At 50.7% G+C, this 15,828-nt stretch overlaps 1 protein-coding gene across 11 annotated transcripts in view; it reads left to right on the forward strand.

The window, feature by feature from the left end:
- Positions 1–15,828, forward strand: part of UIMC1 (ubiquitin interaction motif containing 1) — a 40,098-nt gene that overhangs the window by 10,502 nt on the left and 13,768 nt on the right. For 10 of the 11 annotated variants that reach the window (XR_010466105.1, XR_010466103.1, XR_010466106.1 and 7 more), the window contains 6 exons: positions 869–959; positions 6,897–7,021; positions 7,360–8,511; positions 12,023–12,087; positions 14,652–14,740; positions 15,668–15,738. Coding sequence is in view for 7 of the 11 variants with exons in the window: in XM_065029593.1 (XP_064885665.1) it covers positions 869–959; positions 6,897–7,021; positions 7,360–8,511; positions 12,023–12,087; positions 14,652–14,740; positions 15,668–15,738 (1,593 nt within the window). In the remaining 4 variants the exon portion in view is untranslated. The remainder of the gene's footprint in view (positions 1–868; positions 960–6,896; positions 7,022–7,359; positions 8,512–12,022; positions 12,088–14,651; positions 14,741–15,667; positions 15,739–15,828) is intronic. The other variant, XM_065029594.1, reaches the window with a different exon arrangement.

The raw sequence follows: 15,828 nt of genomic DNA on the forward strand, positions 1-15,828 counted from the left end.
CCAACAGCGGCTGCGGCGGAGCCGTGGGGAGCCCCGTCCCGGCCAGGCGTGGGGCTCGGCCTGAAACACCGAGCTTGATTCTAATCCCACCTGACTTAGAAAGACAAATTGGAAGGGGTCCAGTGCCAGCCTTCGGTAATGTGTGCGCCCTCGCTTAAGCCGTTAGGACAGCAGCTTGCATAAATGTGTGCCAATTAAGCCTGAGACCATTCTTGTTGCAGGCGGTGTGCTTAAAGCAGCGAGCACTTAGGTTGTTTGTGCGGGTGTTATTCCGGGAGGCCTCGGAGATGACAAATTTCTGAAGTATTCAAGCATCAAAAATAAAACACTTGTGACAATATGAGAGAATAGCACCAGCAGTAAATGCAGCTGGCTCTCCCGCCCTTGGGGTGCATTAGCGTGGGCCCCCAAAAAGGGGCAGGATTCTGGTTTTGGTCACCTGAAATTGTCTGGGTGCAAGAAGCAGCGTGGCAGGAAACAGTCCTGGTTTACAGATGTGCAACCTTCAGCTATGAAAAGGGTTTGTTTTTCTGGTTTGAATGCTTACAAATACCGATGCTTCAGCAAGGCCAAGCAAATTCTCTGCAAAATCATGGGCAGCAGGTGCAGAGCATGGTGGTGACTGGCATGAAGTCTATTGTCTCTCCTACTTCTCTGTTTATGTCAGTCTGTAACTCTTTTTGCTCGTTATGCTTATCACACAGCTTTTAATAGTTACAGAATGTGTTTGAATTATGTTTGAAATTCAAATTTCACACAAATAGAAGCTGGGTTTTGAACCAGTGTTTGTGTCTGCATAGTGGGGGAAGGGGGCTGGTGGTATTTCTTACATATTGTATGCACTCACTATGTTTTTCTTCCATTACAGCAGGAGTCAAAGGAAGAGAGTGGATTGCAAAAGAAGAGAACAAAACAGCAGCTGGATAGAACCAAGTTCACTGCTAAAAGGAAAATTGCACGTAGGTCCCGGGTGTGGGGCTGGGAAGGAGACTGGTGGCGAGCAGCTTCTGCTGTCTGTGTGAGAGATTATTTTCCCTTGCAGAAGGGCTGTGATGTGGCTCTTGGAAAAAACCCTTCTCAGGGGTAAAATCTGCCTTTCTGAACAGGCAGGCCATCACTTGTTTGCTTCCCAGGCACCGTGTGCGCAGACTAGCGCACTTCCAAAATAAGTGTGCGAGGGTGTCGGTACCTCAGCGGGTTTCAAAGTCGGTTGAAGCTGATCTGAAAGCGCTGTCAGTCACAAACTGCTTTTCTGCTCCAGCCCCTCTGCTGCTGTCTTTCCCTGAAACGTCGTGACGCTCTGACCCGGCAGTCGCAGCTCAGGAAAGATCTGAGTCGCAGCTGACAGTTCCCTGAAATCATCGGCTCGTAGCGCGGGGGCAGCCGCCGGAGCCAGGAATGTTGGGCATCATAAGGAAGGGTGTTAAGAACAAGAAATTATGTTAACGTCATTTTGCTGTTATATAAAGCCTTGGTGCACCCGCAGCAACAGCGCCGTGTGCGTCTCAAGGACGTGGAGTTAGGGGATATCTGGAGAAGGGCAACCCAAGCCGTGGAGGGGATGGAGCAGCTGCTTTCTGAGGAGCGGTGGGGAAGCCTGGGGCTGCTCCCTTAGGAGAGGAAGGTGGGGTCAAGGGCCATGTCAGGCAGGCAGCGCCTCAGCTGAACGCTGAGCTCTTGTTTACCAGCGCCTACAGCCAGGGTGGAGATGGCAGGAGATAAGTTTAAAACAGGCAAAGGAAAGTAATGCTTCACTCCTAGAAGTTTTTATCACGGGAGGTTGTGGAGGGGTCAGGAGCAGCAGCTTTAATAAGAAATTAAATGTATACGTGGACAGCAGGTCTATAAAGAGATGCTAAAGGGAACAGGCTGGGATGTTCCTGCTTGTGTTCTGCAAACAGCACTTCTGAACGCTGGGGATGGACGAGCAGAAGGGACCGCTGAGCATGGCCAGGCTTGTCCATGTGTCCCAGCGACTGGGCAGCTCTGCAGGACAGCTGTCTGTCCAGCACGTGAAGTTCAGAATGTTTTAGAATGAGAGAGACGTTGTCTTCTGCAAAACCCAAAGCAATAACTGAACAAAATGGAGCACAAAAGTGCTCCGCCAGCAGCAGCGGTTGGGCTTGTCAGTCCTCAGAGGGCTCGTGTGAATTAAATTGTTTTTAATAGAGGCCTAAGGGCATAGCATGAAACAGCCTGGCTCGTTGTGGGAGCTGAAACCCACTGTGCGTGTCCTGTGTCGAACAAGTAAGATAGCAAAGTCAGAGATGGGGAAAGAGCTTGTATTCTTCTTCTTTTTCTCCCAAAAGAAACAGAACACCAAATAAAAGCTGAACCCCCACTCAGAGATGCTGTTAAAATGTGCCCAACCATATGGCGCTAAGAACAGGGACTTGCTGAAGTCGGATGTCCTCGTTGCACCATGCGCTGGGTTTCTGGAGCTGGTGCTACATGACGGGTGTTCACTGTGCTCCAGAAAATCCGCAGGAGACAGGGCCGGCTCCATAGCTCCTGTATAACAGAGCTTTGCTGTGTTTCTACATATTGAAATTCTTCATAATAGTTTTTCTCTTCCTGGGGCAAAAGCTGCATTTATTTTTTGTGCGCACATCTGTGTCCTCGAGGCGCAGGCTGGGGGTGCCCAGCACCGCTCGGTCGGAGAACGGTCGCTTGTTTAAGCCCGTGTGATGCTGGGTTTGTTCTCTCATTTATGGGAAGCTATAATTAGATTTTTGGTGTTTGCTTTTGGGCAAATTAAGATTTGAAGTAGTAATTATTTTTTTCTCAGCGTCTTTAAATAAATTCTTTGAATTGCAAGGCAAATTGGTCTTTTATAAAGATTCGGTGCTTCTGGGTAAAGCAAGTTCTTTCTCCTCAAAACTGGAAAATTTCAGATATTTGCAGACTCTGGTTATAAAGCGTATCCTCCCATTTTTGCTTTGTTATGGTTTTATTCATTTTAACCTAAAGCCATAACTAAAATATATCTGTGACGTTTCATCCTGACAGGATAAATGGAAATACAAAACCTAAAGAAGTCTCTCACTCTTCTTTCAGGGGAACTCAGCGCTTTAAAGCACATTTGAATGTTTTTACTGTAATTGCACTTTGGATATGTGGAAATACTGAGATCCCGCATTTCCATTATTTTTGAGTAAATCTCTTATTAGTAAGTGTTAGAACTACAACTAGTGGGGTTTTGCATCTAATTCACTTTGCAAATGTCAAAACCGGACATAAATCGCTTAGCAAATTGCTGTATTAGCATTTTAAAAGGCTCTGAAACGGTTTAATTTGTTTAGGGCTGATGTCTTAAAAACATTTTCTCCCTGACCCCTGGTTCCCATCTGGGGGTGTCTGGGATGCCCCGTTCCCGGGGAGCTCCGCACTGGGTTGGGGTGGATGCTGGAGGGGGCATTTTGGAGTGGGAGGTGCAGAATTCCCAGCTGAGCGTCGCCGTGTCCGTCTGTCTGGATGGAGCGGGGTCGTTCCTGCTGGACTGAGCGCAGCTCACCTGGTGTCCGTCTGTCCGGACGGAGAGGGGTCGTTCCCGCTGGACTGAGCGCAGCTCACCTGGTGTCCGTCTGTCTGGATGGAGCGGGGTCGTTCCTGCTGGACTGAGCGCAGCTCACCTGGTGTCCGTCTGTCCGGACGGAGCGGGGTCGTTCCTGCTGGACTGAGCGCAGCTCACCTGGTGTCCGTCTGTCCGGACGGAGCGGGGTCGTTCCTGCTGGACTGAGCGCAGCTCACCTGGTGTCTGTCTGTCCGGACGGAGCGGGGTCGTTCCTGCTGGACTGAGCGCAGCTCAGCTGGGCTGCCCGGAGCACCCCGAGATGTGTTTGCACATACCAGTCAGGGGCTAAGGCCCTGACTTAATTATGACCGGTGCAATCAACAGCGAGTTCAGGAAAACACCCGGTGCTGAGAAATGATCAGATGTGGAGCATGAAATACCGCTCAGCTTAAAGCAGGTCAGGTCTCCGGGAAGGCGTGAGCAGAGCTGCTCTTTGCTCTCCCCACCGTAATGCCAGGTGGATTTAAACTCGAGATTTCCTCGTCTCTGGAGCACCTACTCAACTGGAACGGGCACTAAGTGCATTTTGTTTGTCGCCGGTTTCTTTGCCAGAGGCAGCATTTGTCTGGCACGTTCCCTGTTCCCAGAGGGGAAATTGCTGTGCCAGGGAGGGAGAAGAAAACAAAATGTGCAGTAGTAACTTGCCAAAAAATGTTGCTTTTTATTAAGCTTCGTGGCTGTTGATAGCCTGAACTGGTGAACACTCACACCCTCGTTTTAGCTCGAGCACGTGGAAAGTCTGGTGTTGTGGGGCCCTGATCGCGTGCGCTGGTTTTCCTGCACATGTCAGAGTTTGCAGGATCTGGCCTGATTCCTGTGATGGTTTGGGCAGGGAAACAGATCAATGCTGAATGCTTGGGAGGTGTTTGGTGTTGTGGAAATGCTGTGTATTACTGCTCTTTGGGACGGGAGCTGGGCTGTTGTGTGATCTCCATTAAAGGATGCCTTTTTGGTTTGTTTTTTTCTGCCTGGTCCCTCCCGGCTGTAACATCACAGCGTGACTTTGTGCAAGGACAAAAGATCCCCGTGAGCCCGAGAGCGCTGCAGTCTGCCGAGTAAAGGAATCCTCGTCTGGTGATCAGAACGGAACAAAAGTGCTTCAGATCCTGCTGGTGGGGGGAAATCCTGCCGTGAGCTGGGGAAGGGCACAATTGGGCTGCCGCAGTGCGGGTGCTCCGCGGTGCGGGTGCTCCGCGGTGCGGGTGCTCCTGGTGCGGATGCTCCGCGGTGCGGGTGCTCCACGGTGCGGGCGCTCCTGGTGTGGATGCTCCGCGGTGCGGGCGCTCCTGGTGCGGGCGCTCCTGGTGCGGGCGCTCCTGGTGCGGGCGCTCCGCGGTGCGGGCGCTCCGCGGTGCGGGTGCTCCTGGTGCGGGTGCTCCTGGTGCGGGTGCTCCGCGGTGCGGGTGCTCCGCGGTGCGGGTGCTCCTGGTGTGGATGCACCGCGGTGCGGGCGCTCCTGGTGTGGATGCTCCGCGGTGCGGGCGCTCCTGGTGCGGGTGCTCCGCGGTGCGGGCGCTCCTGGTGCGGGTGCTCCGCGGTGCGGGCGCTCCTGGTGTGGATGCTCCGCGGTGCGGGCGCTCCGGGTGCGGGCGCTCCGGGTGCGGGCGCTCCGCGGTGCGGGCGCTCCGCGGTGCGGGCGCTCCTGGTGCGGGCGCTCCTGGTGCGGATGCTCTGCGGTGCGGGTGCTCTGCGGTGCGGATGCTCCTCTTGCATTCCTGCCATGATGCACAGCCCGTGCTAAGACTGAAGCCGTCCCAGGCCCCTTTGGGGGATGCTGCACTGCTGTGTTTTGGTGGCAGCCAGTAGGATGAGAACAGGTTAGAAAATGGGAGACCGTGACTTCTGAATGCGTCTGTATGGAGGGAATCGTCTGTCTGGAAGCCGGCTGCAGCGCAGGCATGTTTCGTGCTTGGGCGGCCTTCTTGTTCAAATCGCGTCTCTTAAAGCTCTTCTGGCCCATCAGAGAGTGAACCTTTTGGTTCATGCATGAGATGGCGCGTGCAGGATTCTGCCTGGAGGGGGCGGCGGGTTTTGAAGGAAATCTGTCAATTTGTTTCGAGTGAGATGATGGTTTTTTCCAGCTCCTGAGAGTGCTGTTGAGTTGTTTTCCAAGCCGCCCTCCATTCTGCAGGCGCTGTATATTTGAAGAATAGTGAAAGTGTTGGGTTGGGTCTAAGTAAATAAATGTTTTCTAAAATAACAAAGTGCTTTGTTTCTAAAGCGCCAGCTTTGGCTTTTAGTTTGCTCCGAGTGAGGAATATTTCAGGAAGAAATTTTCTGCTGAAATAGCAGTTACAACTGTAGGAAACCTGTTTCCCATGCATGACTGAGTTGGTGATGCAGCGGGGTGGTGATGTGAGCAGAAGGGGGATGTGTGCATGTGAAAGATCCTCCGTAATACCACCCAGCAAGTAACATTATCCTCCACAGAGCTTTCCACCTGCGAATCAGGGTGAAAAACACGGAGCTCTTTTGCTCCTGGGTAGGTGTCCTGTGGCATTGCCGGTACCTGCGTGTCAGAAGGCAAGATGTGCTATTTGGCTAGTAAAACTGTGTATTAAAGATGTGTTCTTTGTGCTGCTTTGCTGCTGAGCCTGCCCGATATAAAAATGAACATGCTTTATAAAATAATGAGGGCAACAAAGACGTCCCGTTGTTGTTGTATACCCAGGGAGTCGGGGTTTAGATTGCTGTAGAAACCCAAACTGAAGTTCCTGGCTTGGGTGACATTTTAAATTCAGCGTTGCCTACTCTGGTTTTGGTGACGCCTTTTCAGGAAAGCCGGGGTTTGGATGTTTTGCTCTGAATTCCTCCTGGGGAGGTGAGACCCTTGGACATCTCTCCCCACATAGAACCATTTCAGCTGAAAGAGACCCTCAGGATCTTCGAGTCCAACCATAACCTCACTCCAGCACTAACCAATGTCCCCAAGAACCTCATCTAAACGCCTTTTAAACCCCTCCAGGGATGGTGACTCCAGCACTGCCCTGGGCAGCCTGTTCAATGTCTCACAGCCCTTTCCGGGAAGAATTTTTTCCTAATATCTGATCTAAACCTCCCCTGGTGCAACTTGAGGCCATTTCCTCTTGTCCTATCACTTGCTACTCAGGAGAAGAGACCAAACCCCTCCATGCTCCAAGCTCCTTTCAGGCAGTTGCAGACAGTGATCAGGTCTCCCCTCAGCTCCTGTTCTCCAGGCTGAACAGCCCCAGTTCCCTCAACTGCTCCTCACCACACTTGTGCTCCCTATTGGATGTATATATTGGGTGTTTACATACACTTGCAGCTGTGAGTTGATGTTTTTCTTTTTCTTGTGCTGCAGACATGACTGAAGAGGAACAGTTTGCACTGGCCCTGAAAATGAGTGAGCAAGAAGCCAGACAAGTGAACTGTCAGGAAGAAGAGGAGGAGGAGCTCTTGAGGAAGGCCATTGCTGAGAGCCTTAGTGTAAGTGCGCTTCTGTGAAGAGGCTTACTAGGGTTCTTCAGCAACGTTGCTTTCCGTGCTTGCTTTGCCAAACTGCACAGAAGAAGGTTTTACAGGGTGTCTGTCTATTTCCAGTGTGAGCTGGAACAACAGTGGTTGCAGAGTAGTTGTTCTGTACCATTCCTAGTGAGTGAGGCGTACAAATCTAACCTCAGCTGTCCCCTCTTTTGGGGCACACAGTTCTGATCGGGGGTGAGGCCTGCAGTCCAGGTGACAGCTGCCAGCGTGCTGGAGGAGCCCTTGGTATGCTCTGCTGATGGAGAATACACCTCTCGGAGAATCAACCTTTTGTTTTTCAGAGCTGTCAACCCTCGGAGTCCTCTGATGCAACCCCTCAGTTGTCTGCAGAAGTGCTGGGCGTGCGAGGCCGAAGCCAGCCCACCGAGAAAGAAGGCTCTGACATCCTGGGGAGTCTGGCGGTTTGCCCTGACACCCCTCCCTCCCAGTGCAGCTCCCACTCAGAGAGTGCCAGAGCTGATGGGAACGGACAGACGGATGTCGCCCGGAGCCCTCTGGTAGTGTTGAAGAGGTTGAGCCAGGAAATCGTTGAAAGCTCACTAGTATCCAGCATAATCGTGTCTCCGGGGAAGGGCCAGCCTCTGACAAGGTCAAGTGAAAAGCCTTCCTCACCAGCAAAAAGTGATTCTAGTAACATGTTACCCAGCACCCTGGGAGAGGACCTGATCTCTTTGAGTCCCACCTTTGGCAGGGCGACTTCAGGCTCCTGGCGACTGACACCTCGGAGACTGTTCACAAGCCCCTCCAGCTCTTCCGAAGCAACCGGCCAGGAACCAAAAGAGCAGCCCCTGCCCTGCACCGGCCGTTCTGCGAGAGAATCCAGTGCCGGGAGCTCAGCCGCGCTCTGGAAGAGCTGGACCACGGAATGGTGTGGCAGCCCCAGGAGGAGCGGTGGAGGAGCAGGTACTGAACACCCCTCGCAGCCTGGGCACAAAGCCTGTGTTTCCACAAAGCAAGCAGAGCAGAACCAGGTGCCCAAAAGCACCCCTGAGCTTTGCGTGCTGAATGCGACAGAGGACAAGCACAAGCCAGAGGAGGTGAGGGACACAGTGCACTATTATTGGGGCATCCCCTTCTGCCCCAAAGGGGTGGACCCCAACCAGTACACCAAAGTCATCTTGTGTCAGCTGGAGGTTTACCAGAAGAGCCTGAAGCAGGCTCAGAGGCAGCTGTTGCATAAGAAGGAGTTTGGTAACCCGGTTGTGCCCAGTTCTTCCTTGAGCACAAACGAGCTTGTGAAAGGAGAGCAGATAAGCAGGGAGAACGGGGTTGCTGATGATACAGAAGATGGAGACCCAGATGGGCAGAAGGAGTCTGAGAGCGTCGCCTGGCTCCTCCCTTTAAAGAGGAGGGAGGCAGAGAGTCCAGGGCACAGCATGGACGAAGAGAAGAACTCCACTTCTGACGATGAACCGACCACCAGCTACTGCCAGGTAAGAGCTCCACCACTGAGCAGAGGTTGAGCAGTCCTGCTCTCCAGTCCATTTTGGGGTTTGGTCCCTTCTACAAAGCAGGCACTGCTGTTTATGTTCCCCTGTTAAATTTAGCGACTTCCTCCTCTAGCCACACAGCTGACTGTGAAAGGGAGAGGAAAACAGTACAGGCTGGTACCCAGCTCACAAATAACAGGGGCTGCTGTGCAGCCTGGCAGTCGTCCATTAATGCACCACTGAGATAAAAGGCTTCCAGCTGACTTGTCCTTCTGAAGAGGGTGTAGCCTGGCCAGGCGTCAGAGTAGCGAGCACAGAGATGATGCCGACCACCACCAGCTCTGACAAACCCGCTTACAACCCTGTGGCCATGTGGGGAGCTCTGCGTTTTCCTGCGCAGACAGAAATGTGCCTTTTGTCCTTGCAGCGCAGCCTCTCCCTTGCACACCTGTGTGCTCGTTTACATCCGTATGTGCTTCACCTCTTTTCCCTGTGGTCCTGCGGTTGTGTCTGGGGAGGCTCTCTGTGCTCGCAGGCATCTCCTGCCCACCCGGGGTGATCTGTCATCGCAGCCGTGCTCATCTCATCGTCCTTGTGCTGGTGGTTGGACACTTTCTCTCTGGTTGCTCGTGGGGTCTGCTAGACACTAGGTGTCAGCCTCTGTCTCCGTCAGGGCGCTCTCGCTGGAGCGGAAGGCAGCTTTCTGTCATTGCTAAGTTTAAACAGATTGCTAGTCAGATGAAGTATTTATTACTGCTGTATTTTAGGTTTGTGTCAGCCTTTTCCAACCCTCATTTTTCATAATGACTTCACTCCCGGATCATTGTATAACTTTATCTTCTCTATGGCTGAAGCCTTGGCTCTGTTGTTCCTGTTTTCAAGTGTATTTGATCATTTACCCTGGTGTTAGAAAGATGCTTAACTTGTTTTGTGATATTTATATTCTGTCTTGTAATATTGAACACTTAGGAAAAACGTCATGTCTGCATTTTCTGGTTGCAGAAAAAGTGCAGAGCAGCCTGTGCTGAAATGTGACTTTCCATGACAGTGCTTTGGCTTGGGCTTAGCAGATACAGATTTAAACAAGCCTTAGAGGTGACCTGCGGAGGAAAGAAACCGACTTGTGCCCTTTTTGATTTCATTACGATAGATACAAAAGACCTGAAAGGTTCTTAAAAGCAAACTGCTTTTATTCTTCTGTGTCTTTTCCTTTGGAAATGGAGGTGTCATTAATCTGGAAGACTGGGGTGGCTGCAGGTCTATGGACGTGTACACTAAAGCCCTTGGAAAGCTACGGCAGCTGGGAAGGGTGTGAACTTTTAATCAGTATTGAAAATTATGGTGTTTTTTTTTTTTATGTTATCCATTTAATGCTAATACCTAATTAATTCTTGGGGAGAAAAGAGGTTTTAGTGGTGCTGAGTGGGAGCTTGTAATGTGCTCATCCTGACCACGAGAGCTTTCTCAAAAGCCATAACGTGCACGTAGATCTGGTCTTTCTGATATTTTTCGGGTGAAAAAACAAGAAAGGGGGAGGGGGAGCCCACTTAAAATTTTCAACCCCGGCCCAAAATTTGCCAGTCTTTTATTTACTTGAGAGAAAATGATTTCTAAATGCCCTTTCATCTGCCTTATCGCTCCCAGCTGGAGCGGTGGCTCCCTCCTCTCGCCTCTGTGCAGCCGCACGCTGAGGCCAGCAAAGGTGATTTACTTGCAAGATCGATATGTTTGATGTTTGCTCGTGCCTCGTCTCCATTTTTTTTTCCTTCTATCAAATGCAATTCCACCGGCAGTGACAAAGGGGCCTGGAGCAGTCGTGCCCTGACGTGCTGCATCGCCCCAAGACGCCGGCTGCCTGTGCTGCCCTGTGTCCCCCCAGTGCCACCGGTGCTGCTTTGCTGATGGGGGCGGTGGGAGATTTTTAGGCTGTGCTGAGGCCGGTAACCACCCACGGGGACTCAAAGCTGTGCTTGGAAAAGCCTCATGCCTTGTACCCATGAAACGAAGGTGCAGATGCTGTGCTGGAGGGACCCCGTGGTGAAACCCGCTCCTGGGACCTTCAGCCGTGGCTGATGGCTGTGGCTGTGCTCGCAGCCCAGGGGTGTTTGCGTGGAGCAAATCCCGGTTGTCAGGAGATCTCGTCACCCGTGAACCTGCACTAACAAACTTCAGTGCTAATAGAATCAATTCCTTCATAATCTTGAAAATAAGGTTAGGGGATTCTTGGTCTTTAAAGGATTCAGAAGGAAAACACCCAGTTCTGGAGAGCTGGAGTCTGGTGACCTGAATTGATGTAATACCATGTAGCATATGTACTAGGGAAAACAGAAACTTGGCCCAGTATTTGTGAGCAGGGCAGATGCATTGTTAAGATAGGCACAGTTCAGGAGAAAGAGAAATAAAAGTAAAGGAGGAGGTGTGGTATTTTATGTTAACGATGAGTTAGCTTGTGAAGAAATACAGAACAGTGTAGACAAGTCGATATTTGGGGGTTGGAGTCACTTTAGGGAAATGTGACAGGAGGTTTTGTTTCGGGGCTTGCTGGGGAAGTACATCAACCATCTAGGAGTGGAGCTGATCAAAGTTGAAACCTATGATGGAAATCAAACTTGGAGAGTTTAATAGACTCAAGGAAAGGGGGAGGAAAACCCCTTGGATTTCTTTGAGAACTAGCATGAGAAATCGCGGGCCTGGCAGCAAGGTCTGCTAATAAACCGTTGTAATTCCACCTGATTAGAGAATGGCAAGTGTAACGTGTACACCGAAGAAGAAAGGGATCTGGGTAATGACTGGCATGTTAGCCTGACCTTGGCGGTGCATAAGGCTTTTGAACAGATTTTAAAGGAAAGAATAAGTGGAGTTGTAGAGCTAAAAGAGAAATGGTCTAAAATGCACACAGATTTACCAGCTGTAGATTGTGCGGGTTAATCTGTTCCCTCTCTTTGATGAGATGGCAGATTTCCCAGTCAGGAAAAATGCAACAGATCTTATCTATAGGAAATTTCAGGAAAGTGCTTCTCATGGTCGAACATCAGCTGTACCCATTGATCAAGTCGTCCCTGCCCAGGCAAAGAGGTTTTAAACCGGAGGAGGTGAGGGCTGCTGGGTGCTTGGGGCAGTGCGAGGGGACACTGAAAACCTTGGATAGTTTAGCTCAGCACGAATGGAGATGGAGAAGAGTTTGGCTGCTGCTTGCAAGTGTATTAGAGTGGACACCAGGAACAGGCAGAGGGTGTGGAAGGGGGTGGACAAGGCTAGTGTGAATGGATGGGCACGGACTGGACTGGAACGTGTCTGTGCAGCAAGGGAGCCCAAAGCACTGCCGGGCGTTACCGCAACACCAACGTGAGAGGTGGACGCAATAAACTGACTAGTTCAGGATGGCTACTTAACCATTTACAGAAAAAAACACATAACAGCTTGGATGCAGTGCCATGGACAGAATGTGATGACCCAGCAAATCCTGGCGAGCTGTGTATGTTGTTTTATATAACATCAGAATTTTCCTTTCCAGGCCTCCCAGGTGCTGCCTGCCGAGGATGCGCCTGAAGACGAGGAGCCCATGCAAATTGCCCAGAGGTGAGGAGGGTGATATCATATCAAACTGTGGGGCCCACGGGCTCGCTCTGGTGACCTGTGCTGTTCCACTCTCCCCGGGGCATTTAGGGCTTGCTGAACAGGCTGGTCTGCAGCCGCTGCTCTTGGGTGTCCCTGGAAACACACAGCTTTGGAGCAGCGTGGGAGGGAGGTGGGATGCAGCTGGGGAGCAGAGATCAGTTACTCTTGCTGCTTTATAAAACAAACAAGGTGCATCCGAGTACAAGTCGAAGGACTCGATCCTTGCCCTCTGCGGGTGTGTGACATGGTGCAGTTAAGCTGTGGAGGTGGGTGGGTGAGCTGAAGGTGAGTTATAGCTGTGTCTTCATGTGATCTGCCTGGGAAGGCACAGAGGCAGCACGGTGGAGGGTTTACTGCGTTTCTGTGTGTATTTTTATGTTCTTGTCTTACTGCTGAAGAGGAAAGAGGGGAGGAGGAAGCCAGACGGCACTGCCTATCAGCCAAAGATAGAGTGCAGTGCTCCAGAAAAGCTGCTTCAGCAGATGACAGGTGTGGGACAAGTCAACATGATTTTCTTCAGATTTAAGCCTATTCCTCTTTTGCTTTTTATTCTTCTTCCTGTGGGAGGCAATTCTGCAGCAAAGGCTCTTGGAGAAGAAGGGCAAATGGGAGAGGATTCAAGGAGCAAGTTACAAGAGAGGGCAGATAGTGTCATGTTTTTAATTTGCTGGGTTTTATAATTCAAACCTGCTTTGGAACAAAACTGCCAGCTTTCCTGTGATCTAACAGCATTTGGCCTGAGCAGTTAATATCAATGTGCAGAGTATGAAAATCCCTCTTGCACCTTTCTAACAAGCGTAAAGTTGGCCCTGGGGAGCAGGAGGAACCTGATGAGCCTGTGGCAGCTGAGGGCTGAGCTCCTGTGCCTGTGTAGAGACACCAGGATGTACATTGGTATGGAGGGACCGCTCAAAAGAAGGCATCAGGAGTGGTCTCTTCAATGCAATCAAGAAATTTTCAGTGCCTGTGTAGAGGCACCGAGGTGTGCGCTCTGCAGCGCTGGCCTCTCGCCTGCTTAAGGCAGAAGAGGCCAGGGCTGAATATGAAAAGAGCAGAACCTCTTTCCTCTGGTGCAGCTGATGGGGTTAGTTTGGGACATTCCCCAAGCCACCCAGGAGCTCCTGGTGTCCCCTCGGGGCCAGGACTTACCCGGATGCTGCGGCCCCTCCTTGAGCAGCTGGAACATCTGCAGCAAGGCAAGAAATGACCGTGTTCTTCGCAGTTCTGTGCACATAAAGTGTTGCCATCTGGCTCCTGGTAATTTGCCGAGCGCCGTCCTCGCTCGGGTACAACCGGGCACCCTGGCCGGCCGGTCCGAGCGGCGCTCGATGGGAAAACGCGGCTCAGGGCCGCCTGGAGGTGGTGGAGCGGTTTGGGAAGCGGCAGCAGCGAGAAGAAGCTGCTTTGCTTTCTGCGGGGCGCTCTGCTTGATTGTTTTACGCTTTGTGCGGAGCACGGTAGATTGGGGTTTTAATAAATGATTATAGGCTTTGTTACCGGGAGATAGTTGGTGTAGCAAGAAATGTGGTTTGACTTCAAATTGATTAGCCCATTTTATAAATGTCATAGCAAGTTGTTTTTTGTGAGTCCTTTTGAAGCGAGCCCTGATGTTAGACACAGAGTAAAACACGCTCAGCCTGGATTCATAACAAATGCTTTGAGATGCTTTATTTAGAGAGAAAAGCCACTTGTGATTTCCTATCAGAATTTTGTTATTTATCATAAATCAGCAGTGGCTGTTCTCTCCTCTCTAAGGCCTGTGGCTGAGCTTAATAAATCTTCCGTTTGTCAGTGTGGGGATTCATGTTTTTAAAGTGTGTTCTTGCATACTTGATCAGACTAATCAGAGAGCCACGCAAAGCGCGGAGCGTGTCAGCATGGGTGCCAGACTTGCTCAGCAATGCCTGCCTGTTTCCCAAAGACACTCTGCGGCGTGGGGGGAGGAAAAAGCCTGGAGGATTCCGAAGCTGGGAACGAGAGGAGCGATTCCCGGTGCTGCGTGGAGGAACAGCCGTGCTGATGCTGTTTGGACTGTGCCGCAGGGACCCCTCGCCTGGTGTTGCGTCCGTGCTGCTTCTGGTGCCAAGCACAGCCATAGGGGAGAAAATTAGCGGTGTGAGGAGCGGGAGGGTAATGTGGGATAAAGCAGGTCTGTGTCTTTCCCCTCTGAGGATTTCCTTCCCCACACAGAAGGAAGCACAGTGCTGATATCCGCATAACTCTCTGAAAGAATCAGGGGAGTCCCACAGTTGCAAGCGGGTGTTTTTGCTCCCCTGATGTGACATAGTCACCCTTCGTGCCTTTTAGTCAAGGGCCTCTAGAAGAAAAAAATGTTCCCTTTGGGGTTTTTGCTTAGGACAGCATTTTGTACCCATATTTCGCTGTTATCTCAGTCATTTCTGGCAATCACATATTGACCGCTTGGAAATTATGGCATTGTCTGCTCTTCTGAACTGAGACAGGCGGGTGTGTGCTGTGACACTTATTGGATTGGAGATTTATATTATATTTATATTTTTGAACAGCCTCTCCGTGTTGACCCCACTTGGCAATAAAAGGAGCCCAGATATTGCCACAGAAACCTCTGCTGAAGAAGAGATCTCTGTTTGCCCAGGTAAGAGGCACTTGAGAATCTTCTGAGTTTTGCACTGGAAGTTACACACTTAAAATTTAATTCAGAGAAGAGATTTTTCAAGTTATTTGAACAAAATGAGATGTATTTCCTAGTTCTGTTTGTCAGGGCTAAAATTATCTGGGTAATTTAGTGTGATTCCCTGGTTTTGGACCCATTTCCTCTAAGACAGTTCCGTGATTACTGGGGACTTGCTGCTGCAGAGACACCAGGATGTACATTGGTATGGAGGGACCGCTCAAAAGAAGGCATCAGGAGTGGTCTCTTCAATGCAATCAAGAAATTTTCAGGTTTTTCAGTGTCAATATTTGTGTAAAGCATGAGAGCTGAAATACATTAGTTAAATATGTCAGGGACCAACGAGTTTTTCTTCCTTGGTCTCTCCTACCATGTTTGAGATTTTCCAGTCCAGGGTTTTAAGTGAGAAAATTAAGGAAGAGGCTGCTCCCATTCACGAGCAGCTGTAGAGAGAGAGGTCATGGTGCTGCTTGGAGGCATATTTTGTTGCTAAGGAAGACGTGAAGGTCTAGAGAAGGTGAGACCGTGAGGCAGACGACAGAGCGGGAGCTCTGTTTGTCTTGACGCGAGGGAGAGCTCTATTCTTGCTTTGTCTCTGGCCCAGCAAGTGTCATTCCCTGTGTCTAGTCTCACTCCCCATGAAGCTGCAAAGCTGCGGTGGCTTTGTCGTCACACCACCTTGCTGTGACTTTTAACCCCTCATCCAGCTGTGTTATTGCACATTCTCTGATAACATTTGTGGCAAGTCTAAAAAAATAAAACCCAACAAAAAACACAAATCATTTTGAAACTGTGAAAACGCTGTTAAGAAATAGGGTAAATCACGTCGAGAAGTGAGGAGATAGTTGGGGCGCTGCAAACCCGAGCTGACGTGGAGGTGTTTCTCTGCAGAGACCCAGCCGAGCCCGCTGGAAGCTGTCGAGGTGGAGAGTGAAGAACTTTGCAGAGAGGCGCCTGTGCAGGTAAAAGAGCCTGAAGCTGGGAAAGGGTCCTGTCGCCACTCCTGCCTTCTTGTCCTTGGCTCCGCTGGGCTGTGCCAGCGTTGCCCCTGG

The sequence above is a fragment of the Columba livia genome, chromosome 14 (genome assembly GCF_036013475.1).
Source record: "Columba livia isolate bColLiv1 breed racing homer chromosome 14, bColLiv1.pat.W.v2, whole genome shotgun sequence".
In the NCBI taxonomy this organism is placed as follows: Eukaryota; Metazoa; Chordata; class Aves; order Columbiformes; family Columbidae; genus Columba; species Columba livia.